Source organism: Perna viridis, chromosome 13 (genome assembly GCF_037379345.1).
Source record: "Perna viridis isolate PV_CMFRI_1.1 ecotype Kerala chromosome 13, ASM3737934v1, whole genome shotgun sequence".
NCBI classification, from domain to species: Eukaryota; Metazoa; Mollusca; class Bivalvia; order Mytilida; family Mytilidae; genus Perna; species Perna viridis.
In genome coordinates, this window is record NC_142457.1 from 29,018,857 (window position 1) to 29,039,663 (window position 20,807).

General features: G+C 33.0%; 1 protein-coding gene across 3 annotated transcripts in view; it reads left to right on the forward strand.

Annotated features, from left to right (window-relative positions):
* LOC148600242 (TPR repeat-containing protein DDB_G0287407-like) overlaps positions 1–20,807 on the forward strand; it is a 35,748-nt gene that overhangs the window by 4,140 nt on the left and 10,801 nt on the right. For all 3 annotated transcript variants that reach the window (XM_088557477.1, XM_088557478.1, XM_088557479.1), the window contains exons 3-14: positions 1,140–1,354; positions 1,980–2,081; positions 2,630–2,705; positions 3,246–3,360; positions 4,924–5,156; positions 5,869–6,024; positions 7,089–7,317; positions 8,899–9,131; positions 10,491–10,637; positions 12,722–12,907; positions 17,982–18,157; positions 19,865–20,078. In XM_088557477.1, coding sequence (XP_088413603.1) covers positions 1,140–1,354; positions 1,980–2,081; positions 2,630–2,705; positions 3,246–3,360; positions 4,924–5,156; positions 5,869–6,024; positions 7,089–7,317; positions 8,899–9,131; positions 10,491–10,637; positions 12,722–12,907; positions 17,982–18,157; positions 19,865–20,078 — 2,082 coding nt within the window. The remainder of the gene's footprint in view (positions 1–1,139; positions 1,355–1,979; positions 2,082–2,629; positions 2,706–3,245; positions 3,361–4,923; positions 5,157–5,868; positions 6,025–7,088; positions 7,318–8,898; positions 9,132–10,490; positions 10,638–12,721; positions 12,908–17,981; positions 18,158–19,864; positions 20,079–20,807) is intronic.

The following is a 20,807-nucleotide window of genomic DNA, read 5'->3' on the forward strand; positions in this document are numbered from 1 at the left end:
AGCGGAAACTGAGATTGAAGGATCTAGCCAAACAATATTCTTTCTTTCTGATCAGATCAGCTATAAAGTCAGTCTCATAAGAGTGAAGGAATAGGTCAGCTAGTAAAGGAGCACAATTTCTTACATTAACTACATGTATATCAGAACATTTATAACCCACAAGCTCAGATTTGATATCTTATATTAACTATATATATGTCAGAACATTTATATCCCAGAGACTGTGGTTTGAGATCTTACATTAACTACATGTATGTCAGAACATTTATAACCCAGAAACTCATGTTTGATATCTTACATTTATTATGTTAGAACATTTATAATCCAGAGTCTCAGTTTTGATATCTCACATAAATTATATATGTGTTAGAATATTAATAAGCCAGCAACTCAGGTTTGATATCTCATATTAATTATGTCAGAATAAATATATCCCAGGAACTCAGTTTTGATATCTTACATTAATTACATTAGAACATTCATAACCCAGACCAAAGACTCTGGTTTGATATCCCATATTAATTATGTCAGAACATTTATAACCGAGAGTCTTAGATTTGATTCTTGTGTATATTACAGAAAGTATTTCAGAACATTTGTTTAACATTTATTCTTTTACGGTATTTATAGCCAATAAACATGGGTATACATTTCAAATGTAATTCTGCCCACCAATCTGGAAGATAGCCATCAATAGAGGTCTGAAGACATTACAACTGTGCCCTTAGACACTATATTCATTGTGAGGGGGAGCTTTGTATTTGATATCAGATAAGAATAAGAACATTTTTCACACAGGAGCAAAATTTTACTAAAAAATCTGCCTTGTTAGGTAATGGGGAAAATTTAGAAGCCTAGTTTCTATTTTTTCAATGAATGAGTAAAAAAAATTATTTTCTCCTATACTTTGGAACATTTACAGCTAAAAACAGTAAAAAAAACTAGGGTAGCAGGAAACAGACATACATTTTTTGGCCTTAGTTACTTGTATGTCAGAAGGGTTAGTCATGTCAGCATGGTTTGTTATATAACAAAAAGCAAGAATAAATAAAAAAAAAAATTACTAATTCGGTTGTCTTGAAACTGATGGTTTTCTCATTACATGTACATGTTTATGAATTTCTGTATTATTCTTCTAGAGAAAAGGTTGGAAGACTGTAAGACTATTTGTAAGCAGTACATTTAAAGATATGAACAATGAAAGAGATTATTTGGTAAAGATGGTATTCCCACAGCTGAGGCAGTGGTGTGAAGAAAGAAAACTACGACTAGTTGAGTGTGATTTACGATGGGGTGTTCCTAAAGATGCTGATACACGAGAAACATTGATGGCTTGTTTGTCTGAACTTGATAGGTACAAAATAAACATTCTATTATTGCTGAATCATAGCAAGCATCCTGTCTATTGAACTTCAATACTGCATCTGTCCATCTGTCCATCCAGTTACACTTGTGCACCCAACTTGAAATCCACTTGATGGATTTTGTTCAAACTTTGTGGGATTGTTAGTCACCATTTGTAGTTGATCATATTGCACTGCCATTTTGATTTAACAAATTTTACAGGAGTTATGGGACTTTTTTGAGTTTGTATCTTCTACACTTTATGAAAACATTGTTAACACAAATTCTCAGAAACTGCTCAACGGATTTTGTTCAAGTTTTGTAGGATTGATAGTCACCATATGCTGTTGATCATATTGTGCTGCAAATTTTTTTGGCAAATTATAAATTTTACAGGAGGTATGGGCATTTGCACTTCAACTTTTTTTGCGGTGGCTGGGGATATATGTCTGTACTGTCAGTTTGTTATATCTGCTTCACTGTGTATAAGGTAAAAATAACAAGGTTATTTTATATGACCTGCTCAAAAATATGAAACATTCCATAAATAATTGTAATGAGTTTCAAATATTTAACATTAACTTCATGCCTGGCTTTGGTTTTCTAACATATGTTTGTATCATGGAATGTTTTAGATGTAGAGAAGAGAATACATATCCTTATTTCCTGAGTTTGGTATCAGAAAGGTTTGGTTGGGTTCCTAAGATAGAAGATATTCCAGATGATATTAGAGCAAGGTACAGTATCATATTTTTTGGAAGTTTTCATCATATCATATTTTGAAGGGACGCAGCCTTTGTGTTGCATGAAATGTTGGTCATGTGTTTATCACTTTTTTACCATGACTGTGGTCTAAAGAGCTTTGAAGCAGGTCATATTAGATATTTATTTCCCTTTGCAGTCTTAAAAGTGTACGTTGTATTTGTACATGTATATTAAAAACTGAAAAAAAAATATAAATTATGAAATAAATCACCATACATTGGTTTTGGTGACATCAAACATGCATTGTTAAATAAATCAGCTGTCATATCATGTATACATGGATGTATTTTGAAGCTTGTACCCTAGCTGTGCACCTGGTCCATGATCCCAGTTTTTAGTGGAGTCCAAGTTACTCCTTTACTTTTGTTACTTTGTATGTATTTTTAGTTACTTTATGTTCTCTGTTGTGGTTGTCTGTTTTCCGTGTCTGGTCTTTGTCCCTGGATTACAGTGTTTTGATTTCCGCTAGAATCTTGGTTCCCTTGATTACTCTTTGTAATCAATATCTTGTCCTTTCTAGGTATAAATGGATGCCTGGTATGTCTGTCACCACTTCTGAGATCATGGTTGGTGGCTACTGGGACCAGAATAGAAATGTAAGTCTGATGCTGTAAAAATTCAGATCATGAGATGACAAAGTGAAGTAAAGATAACATCAAAGTAACATAAAGAAAGTATTATAACACAGGCAATTAGTTGGCTTCCTGTAGTTTTCTTGTTTGAATACCCACTGAGCTACTTATCAGATATTAAATTGCTCATCAACCTGCTGAGTTGCTTGTCAAATATCATCTGAAGTTCCCATTAAACACTTAAACATTATTAAATGACTGCTGAGCCATAAAAAACAACAGACTTACTCATCAAACACCCACTGAGTTAGTTATTGTACACTCAATGAGTTATCGAACACTCACCAATTTGCTCATGTTATGTTCTTTGATCATGAAGTATTAAGGTAATGTGTTTGTTATTTATTGGGAAACCATAATCTTAGGGCACCATAATTAAGAGGGAAATTTATGAATGGAAATGTCTGCATTTGTTGTTTAGAATGGATTGTAGGTTTGTTGTCATAAAAAATATTGAAAAGTAATCATGAATTTTATTATTTAGTTATTTATTTAAATATACAGGCTTTGTTTTTGATGAGGACACCAGACTATCTGGACCATGTTAAAGATGAAAACATTAAATCGTATCTGACAGAAAGAGATGAAAATCATAAACATTCCTTATCTACACTGAAAGGTTTGTATAACATAAACATTCCTTATCTTCACTGAAGGTTTGTATAACATTAACATTCCTTATCTTCACTGAAAGGTTTGTATAACATTAACATTCCTTACCTACACTGAAAGGTTTGTATAACATAAACTTTCCTTATCTTCACTGAAAGTTTTGTACAACATAGACATTCCTTACCTACACTGAAAGGTTTGTACAACATTGACATTCCTTATTACTCTGAAATTTTTGTACAACATAGACATTCCTTATCTTCCCTGAAAGTTTTGTACAACATAGACATTTTTTTATCTCAACTGATAGATTTGTACAACTGAACAATTCTTTATCTTCACTGAAAGTTTTGTACAACATAGACATTCCTTATCTACACTGAAAGTTTTGTACAACATAGACATTCCTTACCTACACTGAAAGTTTTGTACAACATTGACATTCCTTGTTTACTCTGAAATTTTTGCATAACATAGACATTGCTTATCTACACTGAAAGAGTAATCAAGGGAACCAAGGTTATAGCGGTAATCAAAAGAATGTAATTCAGGGACAAAGACCAGAAATGGAAAACAGACATACACAACAAAGAACATAAAGTAACTAAAATCACACATACAAAGTAGCAAAATCAAATGAGCAACTTGGCCTCCACTAAAAACTGGGAGCATGGACCAGGTGCACCGGTAGAGTAAGCATCCTCTGCTTTTCTAGAAACACCTGCCGAGTTGCTCATAAAAAGTCAAGTCCAGGGTAGATGAAAGAGGAAAGGAAACTTTGACACATTGAAAGTTTTGTACAACTTAGATATTCCTTATCTACACTGAAAGGTCTGTCCAACATAGACATTCCTTATCTTCACTGAAAGTTTTGTACAACATAGACATTTTTATCTTCGCTAAAAGTTTTGCACAGCATAGACATTCTTTATCTCAACAGAAAGGTTTTTACAACATAGACATTCCTTATTTACACAGAAATTATTTTACATCATACCATATATTGATACTAAATAATAAACTGAAGTCCTTCACACATATCAAATGTTTTTTTCATGCGACTATTATTAACTGATCAAACTAAAATTTCTTTCATGCTGAAGGCTTTTTTTCTTCTCTGACAGTGTGATCTTTTAATTTTACAACATATCCTTGTTTTAATAATGTGGTCTTAGGCTTTCCCTATTAGGGATCCTAATATGGGATGGTGCTATTGGTAATTAAGACTGTTGATGATTCATGGCTCTTTCATCATATAGCTGAAAGCTGTGCATCTGCTTTAAAAGTTCAGACAATTACTTCCTTACTGCATTCATCATTTCCAAAATACATCACTCCTGACACAATGATTTTGAGCCATTCATGTTTCAGAGCATCCACTTATTAAGGACATTACTGATGCTCTGTCACTATAATGTTTTTTTTCAGCATAGGAAGGGATATTTTAGTCCAATAATGAGATCAAAATTAATATGATGATCAAAAGATTGATATTGAATACCAGTTGTAGCCAAGGGCTATTTATTACGTGTTTCTTGTACAAACTCTACATTTTTTAACTTTTTTGTAGATAAGTTAAGAGAAAAATATCCTTCTCAGACATTTGACTACAGTGTCAATTATGAAAAAGAAGAGAATGGACGTCTCTTGTTGACTGGATTTGAAGAAATGGGAGAGCGTGTACTGAGACATTTCAAAACAATGTTGGAATCTCAATATCCTACCAATAGTCTTGGAATAGCTCCCAGTCTGACAGACATCCTTAAGCAAGAACATGAGACTTTCATGTTTCAAAGATCTCAGGTATATATATATATAACATGATCTCAGGTATATGTAACGTGAAACATTCATGTTCCAGAGATCTCAGGTATATATATATAATGTAAGCATAGAAGGGTTTGAAAAATTCCCAACAATTTTAGAACTGTCAAATAAGCGAAACAAATTTTTAGTCATTCCCTCCGCGGGTCTCAAACTCGTACTGCTGAGACATTTATGGCAACACTGCCTGCACATAGTCCAGCACCCTAGCCCACTCAGCCAGGTAGGCTATAAAATATGGCTTGGGCTGGCAGGGTCATTCCTCCTTGTAGGATTATTCTAGGGTTGTAACTTCGTACACGATTTATGGTAGTACATGACAGCTCATCTAGGTGTTGTTATGTAGGATAGAGGATCAAATTAACAATACATGTCACAACAAATCAATATTAAACAAACATCTCAGAATGTGATGACTCTGTTTGCTACACTGCTCCATCGGATCAAATTGATACATATATGTTACAGGGCAAATTGGAATCCAGTATGATCTGAATGAGTTAACTTAGATTTATATTGTGCCATTTGAGTTTCCTACCTTGCAGGGTAGGAAACTCACCCAAATTCTATCAGTTTTTCAATATATTTACTATATAGATTTTTGCTCAAATTAGCCAGCCCAACCTAAAAAATAGCCAGTCTCAGGCTGGTGGGCAGGCTGCTGTTTCTAACTCTGTACCATTTCTTACAGGTTTTGTTGGGAAGAGATAAAGATGTAGCTGATATTATGAATTACATCACAGGGAAAGAACAGATGCCATTGGTACTGGTGGGTTATCCTGGATCAGGAAAGTCTGCTCTCATCGCTTATACTGTCAAAATGTGTCTTAACAACAAAAAATACAAGGTACAGTGTACAAATTTGATGTTTACAATGTCTAATCATGGTAGGATGTTAAAGAGATGAAAAGTTATCATTCAACACTTCATTTTCTCTTTAACATCTAAATTTTTTAAGAGATATTTTTTAAAAAAGCATTTCTTACATGCCAAATCCAGGCCCCAGCAAAACAAAATTTTAAAAATTTTTAAGTCTTAAAATATTCTTAACTTCCTTGGTAACTCCAATTAATATCTTCAAGATTGATGATGTCACAAACAGTTTAGACTTTTATCAGATGTAAGTAGTTTTTCAGTTTTGTGGCACTAGGTCTAGATTTATAATTAGTGTACTCAGGGTTTTACCGCTATCCATTAAAACAATGAAGTATTGTTTATAGTGGAGTCCGAGTTGCTCATTTTGTTTTGTTACTTTGTATGTATTATTTTAGTTATTTAATGTTCTTCATTGTGTTTGTATGTTTTCCATGTTTGGTCTTACTGGATTACTTTCTTTTGATTTCTGCTAGAACCTTGGTTCCCTTGACATATGTAATTTTCTTGCACAAGAATTAATACAGTGAAATCTGTCTAAACCAAACCCTTTTAGCTCAGTATAAATAGATGATTGCTTTACCAATATTGGTAATATGTTAAATAGGGTTGGAAATGGTTAAATGGTTAAATGGATGTCATAGGAAGTACGGAATATCAAATACTAAAACCCTTACTTGGCTGTTATCTAATAACTGTAAGACATGTGAAGGTTATTTGACCAGAGGTTAATTACAACATAATTAGTTGTTTTTATGGAAGTTAAAAATTAATTGGTTGATTGTCTGAATTGTAGTAAACACTCTTTTGAAATGAATGTAGCAATTAGAAGTGACAATGCCACCATCTAAAGCTTAGGGAAGGGAAGTGCAGATGAAAAATGTGTGAAATGTTTATTCAGGGTTTAGTTTAGGCACTGACAAGTGAGGTATTTCCATTTTATCAGGAATGATACACAAAGATCAATGATTAATAATTTGTAGGTATTTTTATAATTTTATCTGAATTATCCCAGGATCAATGATTAATGTTTTGTAGGTATTTTATCACTTTATTGGAGCTACCCCAGGATCAACAGATTTGTTCCAGATTCTGCAGAGATTTTTCTTAGAGTTTATGCCTACTGGAACTAAGATGCCAGAAGATTTGGTCGAAATGAAAAGATATGCACTGACTATGTTTGAGTATGCAGCTAAAGTTGCAGTAAAGGAAGGCTATGATAATATTGTGGTATTCTTGGATGCACTCAATCAGATGGATGATGATGGTATTCTTCTGTCTAAAATTGATTCCTTTGTTGTTTCTATCTGTTGCAACAAAGTGAAACTTTATACTTAATTATATGTGTGATTTCTCCAGTCTTAAAACAAACTTCTGTAAGAAGTTGCTTTGCCTTTGGTAAGAACAAAATTTGGTCTCAAAAACAAAGTCTACATGAAGAAAATATTATGTTGTTTCTCCAGCTCTTTAATGTGTTTTATAGTGGCTTTGATTGGTTTATGGTAATAATTTGAAAATATACGGTCATATATGCCCTTCAAACTTGGCCGAGATTGGGAAAATCTGTTAAAAAGCTGGAAAACAAAATTTTGTGCAGTTTTTCACTCTTTTATAATGGTCATATTCATGTTGACTCTTGTGCTTTATTTTTTATTTTGTATAATTGCCACTTACAACTCGTGTGAAAATATCTTGAGTCAACAGATGTGTGGCCACTTCTATTCCACACAAAAACCATCTTAAAAATACAAAAATGTTACAAGTAAAAGGTTTTTTTTACTGTTATTTCTGGAAAATGTCATAAATCTCGTCCAAATTATGAGGCCAAAAGGGGTCCTTACCGAACTTTCTCCTTTATTAATGTTGAAGAAATGATATAACCAAGAAGTAGTACTTTTTTTAAATGCTTTGAAATAGCCTCAATTTTATGTTTACATTTTCATGAATTGTGTTTGCCCAACAGACAAATTTTACTTATATATGATTATAACTATCAATTGGACACAGTACTAGATTGTCAGAGGACATAGACATCCCTTACCTACAGTTGTTTAGATACTTAATGATTTTCATATTGTTGAGCTTTCCTTAAGGATGTTCATGATGTTCACTGATCATGTTCAGACAATTTAGTCAATTTTTTGGACTCCTATGGTTTTATTAATTTCATAGCACTACTATTTTTTGTCCTTTTCATTTTATAATTTCATTAAACACACCTTAAATGTTATTTGGGAAGTTTTTAAGAAATCCTTGTTATTTCTTCATTGTTTTTGACAGATAAAACCTACTAGAAAAACACCTTTGGAAAATCTAGAGGAACCTTTTCCTGACAACACTTTAAATGCTTATTTTTCAAGAAAGAGAACATGGTCCCATCTTTGTTTTCTTCTTATATTGTCCTTGAATAAAAGATCTTGACAGATTTAACAACCCTTTGTAATCCTTGTTATTCTTAAATTAACCAGCGAACTTCCCTAAAACTTGCCAAATTATTAGATTTATTTAATGTTATATTGTTCTCACTTGGTAATTGTATAATTATTTAAACAAATAATATTTCAAATTCATCCAAAATATTTTGCTCACAATGTCAATAGCAATTTTCAGGTGCTTTACAAAAAAAAAACTCTCAATGACATTTAGCTTTAGTTATTGCAGGAAAAAATTTGTATAATTCATACAATTTTTTTTCTCAATAACCATAATTTATACAAATTTTTTTCTGCAATAACTAAAGCTAAATGTCATTGAGAGAATTGTTTTTTGTAAAGCACTCAAAAATTGATATTAACATTACCATATTAGCAACATTTGATTGAACTTAAGTTAATGATTGTTACATTAGGTGATGCCCAGTATCTGTTATGGCTACCAAAGGTTCTTCCTGAAGGTATGAGGCTTGTTGTTAGTACCCTGGAGGGTAAATGTCTCAACTCTCTTAGAGCTAATGAAAGTGAGGGCAAGAAGGAAAAGAAGAGGTCTATAGAGTTGTCAGTTGATCCTTTAGATAAGAACATAAGAAAAGATATAGTATGTAAAATACTGGCAGAATACAACAAGAGACTGGATGCTGAACAGGTATGGGATCAATAGTTTTGGGGAGAATACCTGTAGAGGTCACAGTCTTTAGATATAAGGATTGAGCAAATTACACTTCATCATCAACTACAGCAAATTGGTCAAAAGTTAAGAACAAACCTTATATAATTTAATTTATTCCAGTCCAAATTCAGATTTAATCGTAAATAGAAATGTTATTTTGTATGAGATAATTAGAATCACAGACCATAGACCAATCAACATTAATTATGTCACAGACAAAGGTAAGTATATGCAAGATAACATATCAGACCCAGCCAATCAAAAGGCTTGCTAAAAATAAAATTAAGATTTTATCTGACAAAAGGCAGGATATCATTATCTTTGTAACCTTTTTTATGTAAGTACATCTAAAGTAATTGTTAGTCAGAATGTCTATATCAGTAGGATTTTACAGGTGAATGATCAGTGTATTGTACTGGAAACCAACACTATAATATAGATTTGAAGTACCAGTCCATATAAAATTAAGACACTGTCTATAGTAAGGTGGAGAAAAACCCACAAAACAAACGATGCTTTTTCAGTCTACATATGCTACACTTTCATATAACGATAAGCTTTTCTGCATTCAGATCTGGACTTTTTAGAAAATCATACATTCATCTCCAACTTAAATCAACCAAATGTAGCCAAATAAATTTTCTTTATTTGTTCGCTAAACTGTATAATTATAGAGATAGAACATCAGCAGTGACCTATATATGTAGATGCTCTGGAACATTACTGGCTCAAATTCGCTCTGTCAGAAGTGACTTATTTTAGAAATGATGTACTGTTGGTTAATTAGGAACAGATTGTTAGAAATTTTAAGCCATGTAGTCTCTGTTATTAATACTTATTGAGACATTAATGATATAACAACATAGCAGTGCGTTATGAACAGTGGTGTGAGGGTTCCTCATTGTTCATTGAAGACCCATGGGTGGCCTTGAACATTTTTCATCCTGATGGGGTTGTAGTCCCTTTGAGATATTCACCATTTCCATTCTGTGTGTATTTAACGGCAATATTTAATCTGTGATTACCTGTAGTGTGTGTTTAACACTTACATTTTGTTTTTGTTAATAGAATGTTTGCACAGTATTGATTTCTATTCTTTGATGTGACAAGTACTCTGTGGCCATTGATACAAGTCATTATGTAAATAAGATTATGAATTTAGTAATTATTACCCTCATGCTTTTACCATATACGTTTTTATAATAGATAAATGATACGACCCTTACACAAAACAATGTTCTATTCAGAATTGTGGAAACCATAATACAACGGTCAAAAGACTTAGTAATTTGAATATAGTTTTCCATTCTCTTTATATTCTACTTTGTATTTTAGCTGGAGATTTTGACAAATAAACCAGATTCTGGTCGTCCACTGTGGCTGACTGTAGCTTGTGAGGAGCTGAGAGTGTTTGGATCCTTTCGACAACTCACAGAGAAGATCAAGGCTCTTCCTGATGACATGATAGGACTGCTAGAAATGGTAAGGTTTCATATATCAAGGCCCTGTCTGAGAACATGATTGTACTGCTAGAAAACAATTTGCATGTGAAATGATGAGTCTTAATATGCAACAGGTCCAGAGATAGTTTTATTCCCTGAAATTTAGAAAAATACTCATTATATGTTAATTTTCTGTTTCCATTAAAATTTTTGTAATGGAGTGTGAAAGTACTACTGTAAACGTATTAATTTTTGCGGTTTCTGAAAAGTCAACATGTTCGCTGGTATTAATTTTCACGGTTTTCAAGGTTGAGAAAATAAAGTTTTTCAATAGTCTCGGCAGTGTGTGATTCCAATTTTGATGAGTTATTTTACCGTTAATATTTCAATAAATTGAAATATATTAATAGCGGCCATTAATACGACATAAACAAATTGACAAGTCTACATGTATAGTTTCTTCTGGCCATTATAATCTAATAGTGTATTCTTATTTAAAACTTAAAGAACTCACTTAATTGCCCAAGCCGTAATTAATTGTAGAGATTAAATTTTGACACTTTAATTGCATATTTACGAAATAACTTTTTATTGACAGTTATCAGCGTGTGTATTTAACGGCAATATTTAATCTGTGATTACCTGTAGTGTGTGTTTAACACTTACATTTTGTTTTTGTTAATAGAATGTTTGCACAGAATGATTTCTATTCTTTGATGTGACAGGTACTCTGTGGCCATTGATACAAGTCATTATGTAAATAAGATTATGAATTTAGTAATTATTACCCTCATGCTTTTACCATATACATTTTTATAATAGATAAATGATAAGACCCTTACACAAAAAAATGTTCTATTTAGAATTGTGGAAACCATAATACAACGGTCAAAAGACTTAGTAATTTGAATATAGTTTTATGGGTACTAATTTTTGCGTTCTTGAGGCAACCGCGAAAATAGCGAAATTTAGTACCCTGCGAAAATTAATACATTTACAGTACTTTTTGTTTGGAATTAAATTTTTGTGTAGGCCAAACCACATAATTTGGTCTCCAATGAAAAGGAGAATCCCATTGATGTGTACTGAAAATCTCAAAACCTCTAATTCAAGAATCCACAAACTTGTGTTTCTCCCCTAAGGAAAAAAAATTGGTATCCACAAATTAAAATTCTTTCACAGTAGTTGTTACTTTAGATGATATCCAAGAGCATTACATTTACACAAAAGCCCAGTGTCATCTGATATTTTGACCCCCGAAATATTGACCCTGGGGTAAATGTCATATTAAATTGTCTATAGCTGGAATAAAATTCTGGTTACGGTTACTTTGGTATGTATTTTCATTTTCAGTTCACCACAACATTAAATTAAAGTTACAAGGTTGCATCCTTTGAGTTTATGTCATGTGTTGAGCTTTCTTATAAAAAGATTGCAAAATTTGTTTTTTTTATATTTGTTAACTTGTGAGAAAAAGTTATTTTTTTTAACAAATTGTGAGAAAGTAATAGATTTCACCAAGGTAAGGGTACGGAGCCCAACAGAAATTAAGTTCATTGTTCAGGGATGTTCCAAATTTTCTGCATCCTCGATTGATTTTAATTTTCATCTGAAATTTTCAACATGTTTAAAATCAGGGGATTAAAGTGCTCCAACAAGTCTGCATCAATATGAAGATGAAACAGTCATCTTTTTGCATTTTAGAGTGCTTGAATTGTTTTGAGCAGGGGGCCTGTCTTGAGGGCTCCCTACCAAGACACTGCCCTGGACCCGCTGGGGCCCTTAAGTGGTTCGTAAACCCCTTGTTGCTTAGTGCTTTCACTTCCATTTATTATTTGTAATACCCCTGATATTGTAGTCAATATGACTCTACATGGCCATTGAAAATTGTTTAGTTGACTGTTTAAAATACTGAATATTAAATTATCAGGCAAGAGTGGAATAAAATGACATTTTAAAATGCAAAATGGAAGAGTAAATTCAGAACACTATTGTCTATAAATAGAGATCTTTTATTTGTATTTATGAAGCCACCTTTGTCATCATTGGGGTATAGATCGAGTTTTCCTATTCTCTTTAGCTGTAATTTAGGGTATGAAGCTTCCTCTAACATGATTATTTCAGGTATTACTGAGGACAATTAAGGAGTATGGTGAAGATTTAGTACAGGCTACATTGTGTCTAGTAGAAACATCAAGGTTTGGATTACTAGAAACAGAACTACTAGAAATATTAGCCTTACAGCCAAGTATACCTGGTGCTAAGGTCAAAGAAGATCTGGCTTTCCAAGGGAAACTACCAATGGCTAAGGTATGTCTGGCATTCCAAGGGAAACTACCCATGGCTATGGTATGTCTTGCATTCCAAGTGAAACTGGCTAAGGTTTGTCTGGCATTCCAAGTGAAACTACCCATGGCTATGGTATGTCTTGCATTCGAAGTGAAACTGGCTAAGGTTTGTCTAGCATTCCAAGTGAAACTGCCAATGACTATAGTATGTCTTTCAATTCCAAGTGAAACTGCCAATGACTATAGTATGTCTTGCATTCCAAGTTACACTACCAATGGCTATGGTGTATCTTGCATTCCAAGTGAAACTGGCTAAGGTATGCCTTGCATTCCAAGTGAAACTACCAATGGCTTAGGTATTTCTTGCATTCCAAGTGAAACTGCCATTGGCTAAGGTATGTCTTGCATTCCAAGCGAAACTGCCAATGGCTCAGGTATGTCTAGCATTCCAGGTGAAACTGCCAATGTCATAGGTAAGTCTGGCATTCCAAAAGAAATCACCAGTGGCTAAGGTATGTCTGGTATTCCAAGTGAAACTACCATTGGCTTAGGTATTTTCTTGCATTCCAAGTGGAAGTACCAATGGCTCAGGTATGTTTTGCATTTCAAGGGAAACTACAAATTGTTACTACTGTATATCTGATTAGAAAAAGAAAAAAGTACCAATGACTAAGACAAAGAAACATATGTTTGTTTCCTGTCATCCGTCAGTTTGGACTCAAAATTTCTGACATTGAAATTGTTGAAATTCTGGAAAAAATTGTTTCCTGCATTGAGTTTTTCCAAAGTTCTGGAAAAAGCTTGTACCCATATCCAATCTTAGTTTACTGTATCAACTGACCACAAAAAGACATTTGTCAAAAAAAAATATTAATGAAATATATAGTATTAATGTATTACAGAAAAATATAGAAAGTATTTGTATGAGGCCAAGGAAGGGTAAGTAACTGCAAGGCTCTGCCGAGCAGTTACTCCCCTTCAGAGCTGAATACAAATACTTTCTATATATTTTCTGTAATACACTAATATTGTGTTTATCCTGCAATAAGTCAATTTTGATGGTTTTGTGTTGTTAAAAGTATTTAATTCAAATGTTAGAACCTGTCGTGGGCCCCCATTTGCTTTCATTGCAAACCCACGACAAAAAGTAGTTCTGAGAGATGGACATTATTTGACGAAATATTGTAAATTGTAACTTTTACTTTTTAAACAAGTCATAAACATAACATAAATATTCAAAATTAAACAATAATTTCCGTCATTTAACACGTTTTTCTGATGTGAAATAAATTCTTCCGTGACCTACTTCTTTCTGGTCTGAGTATGTCTGATTCATCCATATTTATATTTGTACAATTTAGCAGATGAATTTAGTTACAACAATTGAAAGTGTCAAATTGCAACAAATCTCCAAGAATTGACAGAAGATAAACAAATAACAACAACATTTTAATATTCAATCATTTATTTAGTTCATTATCATAAAAAAATGTGTCTAAAATGTTTGTTACGACAACTGAAAACAAAGACCGTGCTTGTTGACATAATTACCATGTTTACAAACGAGATCAAAGGTAAAAAAAGTAGTTTGGCTTGTGAAGTCATGATGGTGGGCGAAACTTTATTCGCTACTATACAAATAAAGCAAAAATTTATTTGACACCCGTTATTTGCCCTTTAATGAACTCATTGCAGGATAAAAATAAATATAACCCCAACCTACCGACCTGGAATTGTTTGCTTTGGTAACAGGAAACAGACATAATTTTTTGGCCTTAGAATGTCATGTAAAATATACTTTGACTTAAGCTTTTAAACATAGCTTATATTATTGTCAATAGTGTTTAAATAATAAAAAAATATTAAAAACTAGTATGTCAATTGTTTGTTAAACTATTGAAAGGTCTTTCCCTTGAAAACTTTCTCTTTGTAATATACACATTAAAACAACAGTTTGACTTTTTTCACTTGGTGACCTTGTCAAATGCAATTGTCGATGTTCCCATCATAACTTTTGTAATGTCAACTCGACGACCTTTCGTTAGATATACAAGAAGACTACTTTCTGTGAACTTTAGAATTTTGCACTTATCAACCCCAACTGGGTTCTTTTTCTATATAAATAAATTGAAATTTGAGATGTACACATGACCTTTAATTTGATATGCAACAACCTAACTATATAAACAACTTAAGTTTTGCACTCAATGACCTCACCCAAGTCATTTATTTCGAGACAAAACATCGATATCTCGGATGTACGCTTTAAGATCTTTCATTTGATATGCAACAACCTTACCCACTAAGAACTTTAAATTTTTGCACTTAATGACTCTACTATTTGAACATGTATTACTTATCATGGTTGAAACTTTGATTTTTGAAATGTGCTCATTTAGACCTTCAAAATGATATATCACATGACCCTCTTTGACAAAGTTGAAAAAATGATGCAATATCAAATCTATAAATAGGTATTGATGAAATATATAAAACCATTGAAAAATATGAAAATTTTAAGTTGTTGTAGTATCATTGTTTTTTGATATTGGTTCTTGGTATTTTGTGAAACAGTTGTACTTGTGCAGATCTTTCATTCTGTGGAATGACCATTTGTGTGTCTGCTGTGGATTTTAAAATATATACCCCTGCTCTCAAAACTTAAAATTTCAATAGATCCAAAACTAGACAAGATATGTCAAATCTGAAAACTGTATGATAATTTGCAGAACATATACAACAAAATTACAAAATAATTTGGGCAATTTTGGAGCTCATTTTGAGCCTAATGATTATTAAAATATGATGCAATAACAAGCTCCAGAACCGGAAGTTATAGAGACATGAAACTACCACCATACATTTTAGGATTACCTGACCTTGAAAAAACTTACAAGGTCAAGGTCATACGTTTATGTCAAGGTCACAAACTGGATTCTGCAAAACATTTAAATTGTCATAACTTTTGAACAGACGGCCTGACAGTTGTAAATTTTGTCTCAAAATGTTGGGCATATCAATGGGGTCATTTCATACGCTGTATGTATGCACTTATCTCATATTGTTTTCTCAGTATCAAGGCCTGTAGTTCGCAGTGGGAAGGCTTTCTAGCACTCTGTGAACTTTGACCTTGGATGCAAATGAAAGGTCACATGGACCAAAGATCATTGATGAAGGTCCCATGTTTCTACAACTTCTGGTTCTCGAAATATAAATTTGAAAAACTTAAGTATGATATTTCAAGGGATATAACTCCTGTATGGTTTGATAATAAAATACATGTTTATGTTTATTCATTAGGTATTCATGTTGTGTACATGAAACAGTTTTTAGATTGATTCTATCTATTATGATTTTCAAGATATGAGGGATTGAAATAAATTGTTTTAAGGGGACATAACTCTTACAGATGATAAGGAAATCCTTAGCAGGGTCATTTTCTAATAGACCATGATGACATCTACATGTTCACCAAGTATGATAATGATATCCCGAAAAATGAGTTTGGGGCACCTATTAACCATATTGATAAGACCCTAATAAACGGGAGATAACTTCTACAATGAATAATGAAATTCTTCATGGGATTATCCTGTAAAATTCCTAAGAAAGGTCTATTGATGGTCCAAATTTTGTAATGATATCTTGATAGATGACGCAACAGGGCCGTGCCAAAGTAAATATTGAAAGGGTAAAAAACTAGCACTCTGTCCCACATCTCTACAACTTCCGGTTCTTGAAATATTAATTTTTAAAACTTAAGTATGATATTTCAAGGGATATAACTCCTGTATGGTTTGATAACAAAATACAAATTTATGTTTATTAATGAAACCGTTTCCAGAATTATTCTATCTCTAATGGTTTTTAAGATATGAGCGATTAAAAGAAACTATTTAAAAGGGACATTACTCTTAAAGATGGTAATGAAAACTTTAGCAGGGTCATTTCCTAATTGAACCTGATGACATCTACACATTTACCAAATAGGGTCACGATACCCTGAAAAATGAATTCGGGGGACCACGGTGAAAAAAAAACGCCAATAAAAGGGAGCTAACTTCTACAATGGATAATGGAATTCTTCTCAGGGTCATCTGGTAAAAGTCCTTAATGAGCTCTTTCGATGGTCCAAATTTGGTAATGATATCTTGAAAGATGAATAGGGGAGAGCATGTCAAAGAAAATTTTGCAAAAAACGGAAGAATAAAAAAAAAAAAACATTAGAAAATAAATAAGTTCTTTCCCTGGTAGGGATAGCCCTTAATGATTAGCTTGCCATTTATTGTTTTTCATCGTATTTGATGATTCATTTTGGGTGACTTTGTGCATTTGTATTTTTAATAGATGCACAGTAGATATTTTATGCTGTGAAAGTACTATTGTTTGTGGGGTACCAATTTTCTTGGTTTTTATAGGTAAGCCAAACCACAAAATTTGGTGCCCAACAAAAAGGAGATTCCCATTAATGTGTATAGTGAAAATCACAAATTCAAGAATCCGCAGACTTGTATTTCTGTCCTTATCCATGATAATTAGTATTAACAAATTGAAGTACTTTCACAGTATTCCCAGGTCATAAAGTAAGTAATGCTTAGATACTGCTTACAACTTACATGTAATGTCAGTCTCTGTAAGAATCAGGCAGTGAGTGAAACATGGTATGAAAAAAAACCTGTCATTTTGATAGTGTAACTTGACTATTTGCACCTTCAAAATCAAGGAAAACAGACAAAATTTTCCATACCATGCTGGACAATTTCATTGAAATGTACTGAAAATGAACATTTCAAGGGCAGATAACTCTGTCAAAAACCTCATTTTTCTGAGATTATATTGAAAAAATTTCTGTGCAAAGCCAGTGATGCTGAGATGAAATAATGGTCTTTTCAAATAGAGAAAGTAACCTTGAGTGATATTATATTGTCAGATTGGTAGGTTTTTGCATGAATATTTCTGATTTTTCCCATTTTGCCTGATTCTTACAAAAACTTACACTTAAAAAAAATATGTTAAATGTAATTCAAAATCATTAATAAATTGACAGTCCTTATGTTTTTGTTTGTTATTAATTAGTACCTTACGCCTTTTTTCAGTGGGCATTGGTGTATGTAGGATTACGACAGTTTTTGCGACCATGTGGAAGCTCAGGAGAGGGTAGATTGGACTTTCACCATAGAACTATAAGTAAAGCTGTCAGAAAAATGTACCTGACTGATGATAGTACCAAAAACTGGTGGCATACAAGACTCATAGAATACTTCACTAAAAGGTTCAAAACTTATCAATAATGGAAATTGTCAAACTTCCATCTTAAAAACAAAATTCCATCTCAATTATACATATTTATGGGTACAGTTTGTTATCGTCCGTGGTTTTTCTGAAAGTAATGATTTGTTGTAAAGCATTGTGCATGTACATTCTTGCAAAAGAGTAGATTATTATGTTCTAATGAGCGCTCATTTTTGCCAAGAAGGTATTACAAAAAAAAACATTAAAATCATGATAACTTTATATTACAAAAAGTATCACCATGATCAAATGACCTGACCACTGGTAGTCGTGCTCCATCTGGCATAAGTAGTTGTGTAAAGTTGCCAATTAAACCCTGATATTTTTTGTGTCACAGTTTTGTTTCAATAATAATTAAATTACAACTAGATAAGCAATGACTCCTTTGAGACTCTAGTTATACCCCACACAAACAAATTTGGGGGTATATTTGAATTACTGTGTCTGTTTGTCTGTTCATCTGTCTACATTTCTTGTAAGTGCAACTTCTTAACCAAAGGCATGGGAAAATAAAGTTATTGTTAGAGGACTCTAAAGGAAGATAATACTACTTCAGGGTTTTACATGTTAATACCTCATAAGTGTGACTCCTCCTAAACTTATCAAAGGATTTTTATGAAACTTTAAGCCCCGTGCAGGTCCGGGTGTCAAAAGAATAGGCCTGCAGCAGCGCTAAGCTTGTCGTAAAAGGCTACTAAATAGTGCTCAGAAACCTAGCCGGGGGCTAGGCACTCTGCCCACAGAGCAACTGGGATGTGTGCCCCAGGTGGTGGAATGGGGTACCCCTGGCATGTTACATGCTGGGGTTGTCAGGCTATAATACGGAAAACCTGACCGTAAACCATAGTGGTGCGTCGTGGTGGGAAAGATGCCAAGTTCCTCGCACGTTAAAGAAACCTGCTGTGGTATTCGATAGTAGGAACCACTGCGCTCCGCTGCAGGAGGCTAAATTGCCCGACCTTACCCATCCCTCCCTTTTTCTAGTGGCAATCAAAATTTGTCGACCCTACTGTCCTTGTGTCCCATCCCATTTTTCATTTCATCATCATTTCATGTTCATTTTATCATCCATTTCATGTTCATCGTCTGAATATAGCTGAAATATTGCTGCTCGGACGTTAAACCCCAACAATCAATCAATCAATCAATCATATGAAACTTTAAAGAAATGTAAGGCATCAAATAGAAATGTGGATGAAGTAAAATAGTTACTGTTGGAAGTCTCCAAAATGATATAAATCAACTTAAGGGCTTTGCCCCCAAACTGCTCAAGGGATTTTGATGAAACTGTAGAGGATCATGGTTACTGTTGGAGGACTCCAAATGTAGATAATCTAAATTAGGAGTTTTACATGTGAAAACCTTGTGATTGCAATTCCTCCTAAATTTGATGAAATTTTATTGGAAGGGTGATGTGCATAAAGGAATATAGTTATTCAATTTATGGACTCCGAATGGAGATAATCCAATTTAAGGTGCTTTTCATGTTAAAACCTTGTGAGTGCAACTCCTCCTAAATGGCTCAAGGAATTTTTATGAAACTTTAAAAGGAGATTGGACATCATATGTAGATGCACATGAATGAACAGAGGACTGCAAAGGGACATAATTAAGTTAGGGGACCATATTTAACATTTGAAGTGGTGGGTATTTTCTTTGTGACTTTGCTGACAGTATTTGATTATAGTTCTGATGTTGAAAGAAAAGCAGAAGAACTACCATACCACCTAGAGTGTGCCAATGATAAAGACAATCTCAAAAAAGTTCTACTCTCACAAGACATGTTTGAACAAATGTACACAGACAACAGCAAACAGCAGTTAATGAAATACTGGCGTTTTATTGGTGGATATCAGATAGCATCAAGTGCCTATTATGATTCTCTGAAACAGTACATTAAGGTAAGGATATACCAGCTGAATTAAATTTAAATGTTGCATTTTAGTACAACATGCTTCAAAGATCTTTAGACCATGGTCATGGTAAAAAATTGATAAACACATTGGCTGAGTCTATTAAAAAATATGAAGAAACTAGTCCTTTTTGAATTGAAATAAATCAGGGAAACTCCATTTTATCATTGTTTTTTCACGGACTGGCCATTTATGTTATTATTTAACCTTTGCTATGGCTCAGTGTAAAACAATGTGACATAAATGGCCAGCCCTGGTAAAACAATGATAAAATGGAGTTTTCTTGATTTATTTCTTAATATATCACTGGTTCTGTAAAATTATCACAGGTATTTACATGTTTACAGCTATCAAAATTTGTAATATAGATATGATTGGTATTTCTGTATTTTACTTTTAGAAGAAATGTTACATTCATTGAAAACAAACTATTGTCATGGTTTTACGTCAAATTATCTAAGCATACTGCTTTTAAGTATTTGTAAAAACAAATCATGTGACTAAAAGCAAAACAAAACAAAAAAAAACAAAACAAACAACTATACATCCTGCACTATAACTCAGCATTTCTTTGATATGATCACAAAATGTCTAATAATGCATAGTTAAGATATTTGTTTCTGTAGATAGGTATATTACTGGCACTTCAGCTACTATTGAAGGGAATGTTTAGATATTTAGTAATTTGCATGACTCCTTTTTCTAGGTTCCTCACTT